General features: G+C 36.2%; 1 protein-coding gene across 1 annotated transcript in view; it reads right to left on the bottom strand.

The window, feature by feature from the left end:
* FBN2 (fibrillin 2) overlaps positions 1-17,723 on the bottom strand; it is a 257,001-nt gene that overhangs the window by 225,074 nt on the left and 14,204 nt on the right. Inside the window, exon 5 of the mRNA XM_058737181.1 lies at positions 14,146-14,241. Within this exon, the coding sequence (XP_058593164.1) occupies positions 14,146-14,241 (96 nt within the window). The remainder of the gene's footprint in view (positions 1-14,145; positions 14,242-17,723) is intronic.

Raw genomic sequence — 17,723 nt, 5'->3', positions numbered from 1 at the left:
TTTATATATTATTCCACACCCAAGTCCTTTATCAGACATATGATTAACAAATTATCTTTACTGCTTGATTGTTTGACTTCGTATTCTCTTAACAGTATCTTTAAAGACTAGAGTTTTTTAATTTTGATGAAATGCAATTCATTGATTTCTCTTTTTTTGGGGGGGGAGGGGTGTCATTCTTCTGGTGGTATGTTAATGATTTGTGCCTAACCCAAACTGATAAAGATCTTGTGTTTTCCTCCAGAGGTTTTATTGCTTTAGGTTTCACATTTAGCTCTATGATTCATTTTACCTTAGGTTTTATAATTAGTGGGAGGTATGGATCAAAAGTTAATTTGTTTGCAGCATATGGATATCCAATTGTTCCTGCACTATTTATTAAAAAGACTCCAAAAACGTACCTGCAACTTTGTCGTATTTATGGGTATGCTTGGGGGTTCTCCATTTGTCTATCTTTATCCAAACTCTCTTGATTACTATAGCTGGATAATAAATTTGAAATCCTGTGTTCTTTCTCAAATTTTGACTTTCCTAGGTTCTTTGCATTTTCATATGAATTTTATAATCACTCTCTCAATTTCTCCAAAATTCTCTTGTCATTTTTATCAGAACTGTGTTGAATCTAATAAATTAATTTGGGGAAAAGAGGCATCCCACAATACTGAGTATTCCAATCCATATACAAAGGATATCTTTCCATTTATTTATGTCTTCATTAATTTTGCTTAGCAATGTCCTATAGTTTTCAGTATACAAATCTTATACATTTTTTTCTCATAATTAGCCCTGAGAATTTCATTATTTATGAATGGTACTGCACATGGTTATCGCTTTCAAATTGGATTTTCAGTTGATGGCTGGTAAAGTATAGCTGACTTATGTAAATTGATCTTGTGTTCTGCAATCTTGCTAGACTTGTTTTCTACATAGACTGTGAGGTCATCTATAAGTTTTTCCTTTTTTCCTTCCAATCTCTATGACTTTTATCTTTATTGTCTTATTGCCCTTGCTAGAACTAAATACTACAATGTTCAAATGAGGTGGCAAGAATGACTCTCCCTGCTTTGTTCCTGATATCAGGGTAAAAGAATTTGGCTTTTCATCATTAAGTGTAAGGTCAGCTACAGGCATTTTAGAAATGCCCTTTAATCACACTGAGGAAGTTCTCTTATTTTTTCTAGTTTGTTGACAGTTTGGGGGAATAGATTTTGTCAAAAGTTTTTTTTTTTTTCTCTGCAGCCATTTAGATTACCATAGGATTTTAAAAAACTGTTCATATGGTGAGTTACACTGATTATTTTTTAATATCCTGGGATAAATCCCAATTTGTTATATTACCCTCCAAGGTACTGTTGATACACATTGCTAAAATTCTGAGAAATTTTACAACATGATAAATATTTGTATGTTATATTCTTTTCCTGAAATGTCTTTTTCTGGTTTGGGTATCAAGGTAATTCAACCTCACAGAATGAGGTGGGAAGCTTTAACTCCTGTTCAGTTTTCTAGAAAAGCCTGCATACAATTGGCATTATTCCCTCCTTAAATGTTTGGTAGAATTCACCAATGAAGCCACCTTGGTCAGGAATTTTCTTTATGAGAAGGCTTTTACAGATTCAATGCCTTTAATCAATATAGGGATATTCGTGCTATTTCTTTCTTTTTGAGTGAGCTTTACTGATTTGTCCTTTAAGAAATTGTGCACTCTGGGGGCACCTGGGTGGCTCAGTTGGTTAAGCAGCCGACTTCGGCTCAGGTCATGATCTCTCGGTCCGTGAGTTCGAGCCCTGCGTCGGGCTCTGTGCTGACAGCTCAGAGCCTGGAGCCTGTTTCGAATTCTGTGTCTCCCTCTCTCTGACCCTCCCCTGTTCATGCTCTGTCTCTCACTGTCTCAAAAATAAATAAAACGTTAAAAAAAATTAAAAAAAAAAAAGAAATTGTCCACTTTGTTTTTATTGGCTTAAAGTTTTTCATGATATTGTCTCCTTTACCCACTTAATATCGATGAAATCTGTAGTGATATCACCTCTCACATTCCTGATACTGATCATTTCTGTCTTTGCTTTTCTCTCATTGTGGATACAGTCTTATCAATATGTTGTTGATCTTTTTAATGAGCTAGCTTTTAATTTCAGTGATTTTCTTAATTTTCTTGTTTGGTATTTTATTTATTTTCACTTTGGCTTTATTCTTTTTCTTCTGCTTACTTTTGGTTTAATTAGTTCTTCTGCTTCTAACTTTTTAATGAAGAAGCTGAGTTCACTTATTTGAAACTTTTCTTTTCTTAATGTAGTTCTTATGGCTATAAATTTCCCACTAACTACTGTTACAGGCATTCCACAAATTTTGATATATTGTTTCTATTTTCATTCAAGTCAAAATGCTTTCTATTTTCCCTTTTGATTTCTTCTTTGATCCATAGGTGTTAGAAATGAATTACACAATTACTGAAAGTTCTTTGCAGAAATCTGTTATTGAATTCTGATTTAATTCCATTTTGGAATGAGAACACACATCATGTAATTTATTGAAACCTGGTTTATGACTCAGAATATGACCTATCTTGCTGCATGTTCCACATGCACTTGAAAAGAATGTACATTCTCTGCTATTGTACAACAGAGTATTCCATAAACATTAAACTCATCGCGTATGTTGACAGTGATATTCAAGTCTTCTATATCTTTATTAACTTTAGCTGCTTCTCTCAATTATTGAGAGGTGCTGAAATCTCCAGCCATAACTGTGGTTTTAGTCTATTCCTCTTTGCAGTTTCACCAGCTTTTAATTCATGTATTTTGAAGCCATGTTATGAAGTGTGTGAACATTCAGAATTGTTATATCCCCTTTAGTGATTTCTTACTTATTATGAAATGACCTTCATGCCAGATGTTCTTTGCTCTGGAATCTACTTTGATAGGAGGCCACTCCAGCTTTCTTTTGATTAGTATTAGCTAGATATTTCTTTTTTAATCCTTTTGCTTTTAATCTATTAGCATCTCCTATTTAAAATAGATTTCTTACAGGCAATACATAATTGGTTTTTTTATGATAACAATCTCTGCCTTTTAAATGGATGTTGAGACCATTCACATTTAAACAATTACTGATAGGGTCAGGTTTAACTCTATCACTTTTCAATTGTGTTCTAATTGTCCATTTATTTGCCTTATCTTATTTTGCTGCTTTGAATATTTTTCTTCCATTTCATCACCTTTTATTGACTTACTAGTTACAACTCTGTATTTTTTGGTGGTTGCTTTAGGGCTTAAGAGTACACATCTTTAATTTGCCAAAATCTGTCTTCAAGTAACATTATGCTACTTGACAGTGTAAGAACCTCCCAGCCTCCATACTGCTGTTTTAATATATTTCACTACCACATCGGCTATAAACTCTACAGAAAATTGTAATTATTTCTGTTTAAGTACCCAATTGCTTCTTAGAATCCTATATGGATTCTTTTCTCCTACCTGAAGGACCGCCTTTAACATTTCTTGAAGTGCAGGTCTACTGATGGTGAATTCATCTTTTATTTGTTTAAAAAAAGCTTGGGGCGCCTGGGTGGCTCAGTCAGTTGAGCATCCCAAATCTGCTCAGCTCATGATCTCATGGCATGGGTACAAGCTCTGTGTAGGAAGGACTCTACTAACAGCTCAGAGCCTGGAGCCTACTTCAGATTATGGGTCTCCCTGTCTCTCTGCTCCTTCCCCACTTATGCATTCATTCACACAGGCACACATGCTCTCTCTAAAAAATAAACATTTTTTAAAAAGCTTTATTTTACATGTTTTTGGAAGATATTTTCCTGGATAGAGAACTCTAGAAAGACTTTTTTTTTTAGTTGAAGTACTTTAAGTATGCTGTTCCAGTGTCTTTTCACTTGCACTGTTCCTGAGAAGAAATTTTTTGTGACCCTTATCTTTTTTAACTTTGTACCAAAAAAAAAAAGTCTTTTCTCTCTCCAGCTGCTTATATAATTTTCTCTGTTTATGTAGTTAGCAGCAATTCCATTATGTTGTCCCTTGAGATAGTTTTCTCATTGTTTCTTTGTTTGGGATTCATCGATCTTCTGTCACTTTACAGAATTCATCAAACTTGGAAAATTTCTGCACATTATTTTTTCAAGTATGTTTTTTCTACCACCACTCCTGTGATAACTCCAATTATGTGTATATGTGTTCAGTGGAAGTTGTTAACAAAGCTCATTGATGTGCTCCTATATTTTTTTAACTTTTTTTTCCCCCTGTGTTTCATTTTAAGTAATTTCTATTGCTACTTCTTCACGTTCACTAAGCTTTACATCTACAATGTCTAACCTGCCATTAATTCCATCCAGAATATGTTTCATCTCTGGAGATTCAATTTGGATTTCACGTCTCTCACGTTTGAATCTTTCCTCTAGCTCTATGCACATCTGGAAAATCCTGATAATAGCCATTTTAATTTCCTAGTCTGCAAATTCTAACATCCATGTAGGTTCTGGATGGATTTTGGCAAATTGATATTACTTCTCATTATGACCATACTCTACTGCTTATTTACAGAAAATGTTTGAAGAATATTTGATTAGATGTGAATTTTACCGTACTGAGTGCTTAGTATTTTTGTAGTCTTATAAATATTGTTGAACTTGGCTCTTGGATGTTTGAACCTCCTGGATGTTGATTTTATAATTTATCCAGCAGGACTAGGGCATTTAGTCTGTAGCTGATTATTCCCCACTACTGAAGAAGGAACTGTTCTAAGTACTCTAACCATTGTCTCATAGAGTCTGTGGTCCTCCATTCTGGTTTGAGGGAAAGGAAGTATTTATGGGGTTGTGTGCGCTCTCAGTATCATTCTTTCTAATTGTTTTGGGTGACTCCCTTCTCTAGCCTCCTGCACATTCCTCATATGCATATGCTGACCAGTATTCTAATGAAAATCTGAGAGAGGCCCTCTGAAGATATCCAGAGTATCTTCTGAGTTCTATATACAGCATTCTCCCCTCCTCTCTCTAGCCCTGGGAACCCTAGCCACCTTGGTCTTCCCAGAAGCTCAATCCCATCTCAATTTAAGAAGTCTGTCTGGCTATACCAAAACAAAACAAAACAAAAAACAATCTCCCTGAAATAGCAACCTGTGGAAACCTAACAAAGTTCTTCTTTTGGGGACTACTCATATTTTGTTATCTGATGTCCAGTATCTTGAAAACCATTGTTTAATATATTTTATTCTGTTTTTTAGTTCTTTTCAGGAAGGAGGCTTAATCAGGTTCCTGCTAGTCCCTCTTGGCTGGAAACAGAAGTCTCAATTTAGTTTTAAGCATGATGAGTCTTGAATAACTATTTTAGAAAATCACACACATAAATAATCCCTGGGTATATGAATTCAGAGGTATAATATGAAATTTACATACCAAATACATTTCCCTAGGCCAGATGACAGAAGACTACAAAAATAGCAAGCCATCTCTTTCGTCAGATTGGCACCATGTACCTTTTTATCATTCACTGACACACTACAGTTCTACAGAGTGGGAATATATATTGACTTCGGCAACGTTGTGTTTCACTTAAAGTTTTCGTTAAGTTCATGAGTTTTGAGGTTATATCACTTGCGTTCAAACCGTACTTTCTCCCTTTAGTATCTGGTGAATTTGGGCAAAATGCTTTGCCTCCTTCTTCCTCAGTTTCCTTATCTGTTAATGTCATGCTAAAAAAAATGGTATCTCTGAGTTGTATTAATTCATCTCAAGCATTTATCATAGTAAATGTCCAATAACTATCATTTTCCCCAATATTACATAATTTTCCTTTCCAAATTAATACTAGCTATCTAATTTTACACACACATAAATCATAATCTCAGTGAAAACACACAAACATAATATACCCATTGCTATTATCTAGTTGACATGCAATGAGTTCTGAATGGTGTCTCTGTCTCAGTTTCTCCACCCTCCACTCCTTTTTGTTTGCTACTCCAGAGTAACCTCTCTTAGAGAATAACTTTCAAGTACGATAGTCCTTCGCGATCCCTCTCCACAGTGCCCGCTGACCAGAGGGCAGCCTCTCGACTTGGCATTCCAGACTTTGTATATTAAGGTCCAAGTCTAGTGGCCCAGTCTTACCTTCTACTCTTCCGTTTCATTCACTGTGCCTTAAAGTCTCTATAATAAATAAGACTGCACGAGTATCCAAGGCCCTCTACCACGTCTGTAGTTTGTTTCATCCTATTTCTTCTACTTGGAAGCCCAATGTTTGTGCAGTCCCATAACTAGTATGCCTTGCACTGTGCACTGTGTGGAGAAGAAGGAACACAAAGGCAGCTTCAGATAAAAAGCTCTGCTCCTCACAGGTTCACTGACACACAGGCCAGCAGTCAGCACCATGATGAAGAAAACTATGCTAGAGGAATGGAATACATGACAGGTAGATAAAAGGACAGCAGGCTCAATTTTGCCTAAAAAGTAAACTGAGGCAGGGGATGGATGGTGGCCAAGGAAAGCTTCACAGAGGGACTATTCTCTGGACTGTTGTAAGACCCTCCCCAAACTCTTTCTGTGAGATTGAACAATATGCAAGACTGGTGATTACAAGTATGCTGAGCAAAATAGACCTTACATATATATCAGTTCCACTGTGAAATGCTCACAAATAGACCTTGTGCACCAGGAAGCAGGGGACTAAGACCAAAGAGACCAGTGAAATACTGAGTAACTACTGATAACAATGCTGGTATTTAGAGCACAAGTATGTCAAAGCAAGATAAGTAGGATCTAAAAGTTCAAATATATAATATGCAAGGTAATGATAATGATACACAATATCTTTCAGTTTATTTTTGTGTATGATCCCAAAGAACCCCACAAAAGGTAAAGCAATGAAGCTTAGATTATTCACAACTGATGCACCCTGATCTGATACAGTCCCAGCAACCAGGAATTATCTCTCTCACCCAAGACAATTTTGCCTAAGAGAGCATATCATATCTCATTTTTATTTTCCACAATGCTAGCTGATCATTCAATGTGCACTTACTGTACCACACCCTGGCTAGGTACTTTGTCTCTCATTTAATTCTCATACCAGGAAGGTGAGCCTCTCTTAAAATACAGCGTTTATTCTCAGTAAGAACTGCATGAAACTTTATTTGTACGACTTAAGCAACTGATAAAATCCTCTACTCCCCATTCTAAATTTCATTTTTGACTATTCCATTTTCAACAGTCAGCCACCATATCTATTTTTTTTTGATAACTGGGCAGTACAATTGAAAGAGATTAGCATCAGTGATTATCATTTATTGGATGCCAAATGTTATATTGTGTCATTTAAGTCACAAAAATAAGAAGGACATGATAGGCCCGTATTTTATATGCAGAAACAAGGATGAGGGAGGGCAATCACATTTCCAAGGTCCTACGGGTCTTAATATTCAGTTCTGATTCTGACTACATCCTGTTTTCTTACAACAAATATCACTTAGTGGCTGTCTACCACATGCTAGTCACTCTGCCTCTTACATATCAGGAGCCTAACACATTATTTCTTTTCATCCTTCCAACAATTTCATGAAATAATTGCAGGTCCACAGTCCTTTATCTGAAACCCCTGGATACAGATGTTATTTAGGAATTTATAATGTCTGGGATTTTTTGACATACACTTGATCCTTGAACATAGAAGTTAGGGGCACTAACCCCAGTACAGTTGAAAATTCACATATAACTTTTGATTCCCCAAACTTAACCATCTGCAGCCTATTATTTGACCAAAAGCCTTATTGGTAACACAAGCAATTGATTAACACATATTTTGTATGTAATGTATATTACACACTATATTTTTACAATTAAGTAAGATAAGAGGAAAGAAAATGTTATTGAGAAAATCGTAAGGAAGAGAAAATACATTTACAGTACTAGACTGTATTTACTGAAACAAATCCACATATAATTGTACCTGCAGAGTGCATACCTATGTTGTTCAAGGGTCAAATATACAGAGTGCACATGCATATTTTATTATTACTTTTGAATGAATCCTATGTAACATTTCATTATATTTAATTCATGCGCATGTGTGTGCACACGTGTGTGTGTGTGTGTGTGTGTGTGTGTGTGTGTGTGTATGAGCAGTAGCTCTGCTGCGGTTCCACACCAGTTAGTCCCTAATGTCTTCCAACTTCATGTTGAAATAGGAAAAGAGGAAAATATTTACGGAGTTACACAAATATAAAACATGTTAATGATTTAAATTTTCTATTGCAGGTTTCCCTGTCTCTAGGTAGATAAACCAAAAACAAAGAAATGTATAAATAAGGGCACTTAGAGCTGGATGAATGAAAACACTCACTGCATTAATTCAAAGGAGTTTCATAAATAAAGCATCTAACAGGCTGCCAACACATTTGATCTTACCTCACATATCTGAACAGCAAGCTTTAAAGCAAAGACTGAGAAGTGGGAACCCCAGCTTCTCCCATATCAGATCAGTCAATGATTATCTCTCAGATGCATACCCTTCCTTTCTAGGACCAAGCATCTCCACTCCTAGTATGAACATTACACCTTCCTTTTCTCTCACCCATTCTCTTTCTTCCCTTCCTTCTTTTTTGCTTTGCACTGTCTGCTTTTTTGCTCTCATTTTCTTTCCCTTCTGTTCTTAATGGCATTCAAGATAAGGATGTCATCTGAGCTAGTGCCAAAAAGTAAAGTTCCCACAGATCTTTTGGTATTTCTCTGATGCCCATTTAAGGCTAAGTTTAGCTTAGAGAGTGCAAGGTTATAAAATGTTCTGAACAGCCTCACGAGTGCAGAAATGTGTGTGTGTGTGTGTGTGTGCGCACACGTGCGTGTGGGCGCATGTGAGTTGGACATCCGTGGTTGGTAACATTCTCTGTTCCTTCTAATTTCATTCTCACTAAATCTTTAGAGGGCAGAGAAAGGCAGACATCTTATTTCTATAAAACAAGTTCAGCTCAGTGATTGTGGTAATTGGTAATTAAGTATGAAGTTTAAATAATGTTATTTAGCAAAAAGTCAATCATTCTGTATCTTGTAATATCATTACAAGAATTAGTCCAAAACTACTTCTCTCACTATAATGAGTAGTATTTTTTTCACTCAGATTAATTGAAGGAAGGCTTTTCTAATTCTGTCTTAATCAGGAAGAATTTCTGACTTCTCACATAAAGTTGTTCCTACTCCTATTATGGTATTTACACAGTGCATCACTTTTTAATGTTTAAGTAGATGATCACCACTGTCCTTTAAATAGTTTGCTTCTAACAGAAGAGTTATATAATTTTTCTTTGTAGCTTGGGTTCCAACTACTTAGCCTACCAATAAGCACTCAAAAGATACACGATAAATAAATGTTTATAAACTTACTTTATTTAAAAATAAAAATTACCCTCCTATATATTCTCACTTATGGTTAAAAAAGTATAAAGAAATAAAATCTCAACAGCTCTAGGGAAAAAACTATAGATATTTATAAGATTTGGGAGTACTGAAAGACTTTCTAAACACAGAATCAAAGGAGTAAGTCATTTAAAAAAGCCTTTTTAGAGGGAAATAAACAGAACATATCAAAAGTTTTACATTTTCACATACTCAACAACTCAGCAGTTGCATTTGTATGCTAAATCCTAAGAATAAAATCCGGGGCATATATTTACCTGCATAGATTCTTATCACGTAATTGCTAAAATACAAACAAGCCAACAAAAAAACGAAAACCTGGAAGTGACCCTAAATGTCAGCTAATCGAGAAATAGAAGGCAGTCAGCTCTATCACAGGAATTGAGTTTAAGGTCTTAAATTAGATTGTGTGATATTCTCCTGTCCTTATACTCCTCACTGCTACTCTAAGTTTGACCTGGGCAAAGTTCCCTCATCTGTGACATCAAGAAAGTAACATTACAAACATGGCATGATTGTACAGAATGTAATGAGCAGCCCTCATTGATATGATATGCAGGGAAACTATATAGGTCTACAAAGTAACGTATTTCATAACAGCAATGAGAAGCAGGATACAAGTAGACTTCATGTTACAGAACAGTGGATTCCAGTAAGAATGGAAAGATCCCATGCTTCGTAAACATTATATGTGTAGTAGAAAAAAAGATTCAAAGCATATCCTCTAAAATGTTATAAAATGATTCATTCTGACTGGAGGAATTATAAATACTTGCATATTTTTGTTTATTTTCTAAATTGCTTTGTAATAAATGTGTATTTCTTTTATATAACAAAATTACAATGGAAGGAATGTTTTCTAAAAACTATCGCTTATACTCTTCTTGGAAGTATCAAATCCACTGTGTATAGAATTTCGCATAATATGCCAGGTTCTTCTCACACCACGCTTCCTTATATTCCTGGTCACACTAATTTGCTGTTACTTCATGGGCTGAACCAACCTACTGCACATACTTTATTATAAATTCCAATTTATTGATGTTGATTCATACATGCATCATTTATTTCTGAACAAACTTAGGTCTGGTCTACCCAACTCCGACAACTCACGAAAACCCTAGCTTTGCCTGCCTCTGTTCTTATTCTTGGGAGACATGGTCTGAGTAGGCTGTATAGCTGCCCCAGTTACTTCACTACCCAAAATGTGGGTGGATGAACAAAAATACATAGAATAACTCAATAGCTTGTAATTAGATTTCAAGTTTCATTATGCAACTTAAAGATGGTGGCTGCCTCTTTCTAGAGAAGTCACCATGACCATATTCCCACTGAATTAGACAATAAGGGATGGGCTATCTGTATGCTAAATGTTCAGTTTAGGCAGGACCATAATCATACAAAGGATGAATAACCAGGGTTCCAACAATGAAATCCTGCCTCACAACAGGGTGAGTGAGTGAGAGCCCTGTGAGCAGGGGTATTCAAGCAGAGGGTAAGTGACTCCTCTACATGCTTTCAGATACTGAGATCATGTATTAGGTCCTACAACTGGATGATTTTATGAAAGTTATCCTAAAGTGAAATCCATCCATATTTCACTTTGCAAAAAGGCTTCAAAGTTTACATTTTATAAACTTTAACATTTGCAACTTGATCTCACCTTTCTAAAAAGGAGTTTCAGATTCACAAGTGGAATTTTTCTTAAAAACGTCAATATATTAAAAAGTAAATCCCCAATCCTCCTTTTTGAAGGAGGATTTACTGAAAAGTGTACATTTTAGAGGAAATGTCACTAAATATAAGAATATTTGAAGTTTCACCAAACGTATCTACTTTTTAAAGAAAGTCATGTTTACGTGACAAAAAAGTGTGTTGTAGTAATTTATGGATAATTTAGAAGAGTCTATAATATACTTCTAACAGATGTTCCTTTTATAAGCCTTAAGGAAAATCCAAGATGTCAGCAATCATTTAAGTCAAAGAAGGTGAAATAGGGACTTTGGGCTGGCTGCATTTGTAATCAAGTAATCACCATATCTTGTCCAGAAATCCCTTAGGTAAGTTCATTTCTTGCCTGCCTGCCCCCCTTCAAGTTTCTACTGATAAATAAGAAGGTACATTATAAATGTTAGGGGGAGAAAAAGCACCAGGTCTTGATATATGATGCTAATTCCATTTTTGTGTATTCTCAGGTATATATAAAGTGCACTATTTATCTTTTTTCAAATGCCATCTGTTTGAAGAGACAAGCCAAAAAGAATGGAGTCCCTTCATGTGCCTTGGACACAGCTGGGTTGTCTGCCTTCTACAATCAGCAGTGGCCCTAAGAACTCTTTAATGCTAAATATAAAAAAGATCATTGTCCATATCAGCAAGAGGGAGAAAAGAACTCCAAAGAGGTTCCACTAACCCACCACAAAGACTCAAGTTAAATGCCATAATCATGCCAGCCACTCAGTTACCACTCAGTCTCTGTCTCCAGTCCAGAAACCATTCTGCCAGAAGCCCAGATAGCTGGAAAAGCAGCCGTGTTTTATCATACAACTGATTCCCAGATGTCAATTTAAAGGAAAATTATATGTATCCTACATTAAGGGGGAAAAAGATCCCTCATTTTATAAAAGTCTTTTTTTTCCTTTTAAGAGAACAAAGAACATATATTTTGAAACTCCGTGATTGAAAAAGACAATACAAACTACAAATGTTAACAGGACACTTGCCCCTATTCACAAAGCTCAACATAAATAAATAATTCCTTTTGTATTTGTGTAGACAATGCTTCCTAAGAAAAATCATGAACTCTACTTTTAGTGAGATTAGCTATTACACATTTAAATATTCCAGAAAATATCCTCTAAAAGCACGTAAATTCATATTTGCAATACAAGAATGGAAATTGCTAAGTTTTTTTTTTTTTTTTTAAAGGAACGAAGTTTTAGAATTTCACCCAAAGGGTAGTAACTAAAAACATTTTTAAGAAACAAACCCATGTTTTTAAACATTAAAAAAAATTAAAAGAAGGAAAAAAGTTGGGGGCACCTGGGTGGCTCAGTCAGTTGAGCATCTGACTTCGGTTCAGGTCATGATCTCACAATTTGTGGGTTCAAGCCCTGTGTCGGGTTCTGTGCTGACAGCTCGGAGCCTGAAGCCTTCTTCAGATCCTGTGTCTCCCTCTCTCTGCCCCTCCCCCGCTTGCATGCACACACGCACGTCCTCTCTCTCTCTCTCTCTCTGTCTCTCTCAAAAATAAACGTTAAAATTTTTTTTTAAGAAACAAATTCATGTTTTAAAAAGTATCCTTTAGGTCCATTCATTAACTAATTAATTTTGTAATTTCTTCTGAAAACATGCTACTGTACATGTGAAATATATGTAAGTCTTCATTGGATTCCCATAAATTTAGTAAGGACTAACAAATCTAATGAATGAATAACTGTTGAGAATAATGATGTAATGCCTGGAAGCCTCTGACTTGAAACTGCCCAATTCCTTTGCCAATTAGGAACTGAACTTGAAATCTGCTTAGGATGAAAGAACTGCCAAAGTTGCATGACTTCCAGAAAAATGAACATCATTCCACCAATTATAATTATGTTTGAAAGTTTAAACTGAACTATTATCCATGCTATAGTATTTAAATAAACTTAACATTATGTAGGAAATTTGTATCATTCCATTCTCAACAACTTACCTTTTTATGCCAACATTTCACAATTAATTCTTTTTCCCAAAATAAAAGCATATGGGAAAGACATTTAAATTTATCCTAAGTATATCTATAAACTCTGTCATTTGTGGAATGTATTTCAGTCCCAAGAAATCTCAATTACTTCAGGAATAATATAAATATGGCAATATATACACACATACCAGTGTATGCTAAATGGCTGCATATATCTTACTTTTCAAACTTCGCTGTAGGATTCGTTTCTCAGTTTCTTCTCAAGATTTAATCCAAATACTACGATACAGTTTTCGTCAGGGTAATGAGTATACATTTTTAAATATAAGGTTTCTTTGCAGTTTAAAGTCTCTCTCTATATATAAATGGTCAACCACTATTTTTCTGTAATACTTCAATGACATAGCTTCAGATACTCTAGCATTCTGCAACAAAGAAAGTGCTCTACAAGTTGAGATGCTATGACAATGCCTGGGGAAACAGAGGATGTATGTCATTATGAGTGATTATGTAATACTGCTTTCAGTTTAAGCATATTTTTACTCATATAGTTCAGTGTTAGTTATTTACCACATTTTAGAAGATTAAACATCTTTGACATGCCACTCGCACCCATTTGCTACCAAGACGCCATTTAATAGTTCATTTAGCGCATCAGCCCTGGAGATTTTCAGCAGTCTATAGGTCATGAGTTTAAGTGCTATTCGTATTATGGTAAACTGGTTTCACATGGGCTTGTCTGACCGTTCACATGATAAAGCAGACAATGCTGGATGCCTACTGACCAGTCATTCCTCCACTCCTTTTCTCCTGCCCAACAGAACTTCCACTGGCCTCCCAAACGGAGGTCACTCTGATGGAGAAAACTGACATTCTTCAGCTGTTGTTAGTTACGTCTCATAATCTTACATCTCAAGTTCTAGACATAGTCAATGACGAATAAAAGTATTATTTCCTTAGAAAAATTCTCATTGGATAACAAAAAATTACATGTTGTTACAGCAAAAGAGGCTCCTCCAAAGGGAGGTTATCACTTCTCTTTTCTTACCTCTTTCACACTGCGGACCAGTGAATCCATAAACACAAGCACAGCGGTTGGGTCCAATGCAGCGTCCACCATTCTGACATCCATTTTCACAGACGGCTGCACACAAAACACAGCAAGAAGCTCATTAAACAGTAAATCTCCAAGTACAGTTGACCTCTGAAGAGCACAGGTCTGAACTGCACTGGTCCACTCCGATGCAGAGATTTTTCGATAAATACGGTACAGGACTGTAAATGTATTTTCTCTTCCTTGGGATTTCCTTAATAACATTTTCTTTCCTACAGCATACTTTAAGAATATAGCATATAATACATGTAACATACAAAATATGTGCTAATCGAATGTTTACGTGATCAGTAAGGCTTCCCATTAACTATTAGCAGTTAGGTTTCTGGGAATTCAAAAGTTACATACTTAGATTTTCAACTGCAGGGGGAGTTGACATCCCCCACCCAAGATCCATGTTGTTCAAGGGTCATCTGTACAATATTTGGTGGAGATTAAACCTATAATGGATCTCACCTCTCAAACATGCTACAGCTCACATCACCCATTTAAGTAAATATATATGATGTATACTGAGACAAAAGCCTACACAATCAATTTAAGTCACACTGTTAGGCACAGGTTCGGTAAAAGTTTTTTTGTTTTTTGTTTTTATTAAACAGAATCACAAAAATTAGCTGGTTCAAATGTTCATACTATCAGAATATGACTATATAATCGTCTATTTTAGCTCTATTAGCCCCATAATCGAACTTCACAGGTAAGGAGGTGATTAAAATATGGGGAAATGCAGGAAAAAGGGGGCAGACAACAGGTAGCAGAAAGAGAGAGAAAAAAGGGGGAGGTATGTGACATGGAAAAATAAAGAGGATATGGCAACACAGAGAAGGAAAAATCAGAAAAGAAAAAAAGCCCCTCCTAAAAAGACAGGGTGGGGGTGGTCAATAAGAAAAGGGCAAATGTAACATGAAAAGTGAGAGGGAAATACCATCAATTCAGGAATGAAACACCAAAAGAAATAATGAATCTGGAATCTGTAGACAGCACGTAGAGGATATAAAAGCTAAGAAGGGAAAACCTCTCTGTGTCAATATAATAAATATTTTTATTAAAAAATTAACCCACGGTCCAAAATTTTTATGACACACACAGGCAGCCTGCACTCTTTCACTCCTTTCCACTTGGGACCAGGGAAACCAGGATTCAATTCAGGCTCTGTGGGCCCCAAGGAGCCAGAACTGACCCTGAGCCACTCCCCTCCCCCACTGCACCACCCTCAGCAGCCAGGACCACAAAAAGGAAACCATTCTGCAGATTCCCTGAAAAACAAGTATTCCTACTAATTCTCCTGACAGCAGCTGAATCTAAGAATCATGCCTTCTCCAAGAAAAAATACTAAGAGCTTGTCGGTCAACCCACCCACTTTGTTGAATATCAACAATGTCCTCATAGATGAAAAGGATTGCATTCTATGACTCATGCTCAAAAAACAGAACTTAAGACATTAAAGCAAAGTGAGGGGGCAAAGCACATCTATGTGCCCTTCAAATGAAGTACATATCCAAAAAGGGAAGCTCAATAAATAAACTGACATCTAAATATGCAATAACGTTGCTATTTCCTTACCGGGAATGTTCAGCTGGTTTACCTATTTTCATCCACACTGCTCCAAGTGGCTTCTGTTCTGCTGACAGTACAAAACCAAAACATACTCTGAAACAAAAGATGTCTTCATCTTAAAGCACCACTGTGCTAATAGCTTTAAGATTCTTTGTCTACAGCAGGCTTTGCTCAAAGGCAGGAAGTAGTCTACGTCCATCTGCACAATTAGGCCTGTGTAAGAACTACACCTTTCGGCTTCTTCCCTTGTCCCAAGCTGAGTTCTCCATAGCACTTCCTACTCATTACTGTCTGGAAATATGGGCTAGGCAACCAATTAGGTGAAGAAATATGAAGGATAAAGGAAATAAAGGTCATGAGAAGTATGAGAAAGATGGGGATGGACAGGAATGTGGAAGAAAACAAAAACCTATCCTAGAACGCTCAGTAGTGTGTAACTCCACAGAAACAACTGCCAGTGTTTGAAGATCTGCACTGCTACAAAGATACACTGCAAAGAGGTGGCCCTTGCCTCATGTAATGAATTACGGTGTGAGAAAACTGCCTGAAACATCAGCAAGCTGGAAGAAACGAAAATGGAAACCATTTTTCCTGACGTGTTCCCTCATGAGACACATGCTAGGCTTTAAGGTGACTGGGGAGAAAACATTCATGGTAGACACTCAGGATTTATCCCTGTCTTAAGTGAAGGAAGAGCTTCTCTCAGGGTTTTCCAAAAACACACTTCCAAATCCCAGGTAGAAGAAGGCGGCTAGATAATCCTGGACTTTGTCCTGGAAAGAACTCGTCCACTACAGATGAAACCTAGTGTAACCTGTTTAGGCTATACTCATAATGTCTCTCTTCTCATTCTCTCTCTCTCTGTGTGTGTGTGTGTGTGTGTGTGTGTGTGTGTGTGTGTGTGTGTGTTTTGTTTGTGTTTCTCAGTGGGGAAAACATATTTATTGTTCCTAGAAAATTCAGGTCACCATACAATATGATTTGTTATTGTAAATACTTTAAATAATTTTTTACAAATTTCTCTATTTTAATTTTTAACAGGGCAAAAATATCTGCAGATGTAACCTACTTAAACAAAAGATCTTCGAAATCCTCAATAACTTTTTTTTCTTAAATGTAAAGGGTTCCCATGAACAAAGAGGATGAGACCCACTCGTACAGCTACTGGCTGACATTTCCAGTTTTTGCGTGAGAGTTAGCTCCTTCCACAACACAGACCAGTTTGCTTGCCTTTGTATCCCCATTATCTAATGTAGAAGTTGATGTACCGCAGATACAAAAAAGTTTTTTTTGAAATACATGAAAGTTTTGCAGTCTTTTTTCCACTATTTTGGAAGGCAGAATGCCACAGTGAACAGATGAGCACACCCTAATCAAATCATCTTTCTGATTCTGCCGAAAAAGTGAGTTAATTGTCCCTAGCTTAGAGGGCCCCGAAGGTTAAATAAAACAGTGTATAAAACAAAGTGCACAGTAGCTGCACATTGAAGGTGTTCTACAAACTTTAATTCTCCTTCTCTGTTATTCTACAGGGTATTTTATGAAAAATAAGACACGCTCTACAGAATCCAAAGTTTACACTGAGGAACAACAGCAACAGAAGAGAAGCAGGCAATGCATGTAAAAGTGGAACACAAAAATAAACAAAAGAAGTTATTTTCCTTAAGAATGAGTTATGATAAAAATTATTTTTTTAACTTTTATTTATTTAAGTCATCTCCACACCCAACATGGGGCTCAAACTCATGACCCCGAGATCAAGAGGTGCATGACCTTCTAACTGAGCCAGCCAGGTGCCCTGAAAGTTATTTTATAAAGTAGTTTTTCTTGTGACAAAATATAATGGAAATGCAAATTTACACTTCAACTGGAGTTGGAAAGAAATGTGAATATGCCTAAATTTCCGCCATGGAAAGAATGGTGACCACCCAGGAAGAAAAACAATGCTTACA

Source organism: Neofelis nebulosa, chromosome 1 (assembly GCF_028018385.1).
Source record: "Neofelis nebulosa isolate mNeoNeb1 chromosome 1, mNeoNeb1.pri, whole genome shotgun sequence".
NCBI lineage: Eukaryota > Metazoa > Chordata > Mammalia > Carnivora > Felidae > Neofelis > Neofelis nebulosa.
Note: the sequence above shows the minus strand (reverse complement) of the source record. Positions and strands in the feature narration are given on the sequence as shown.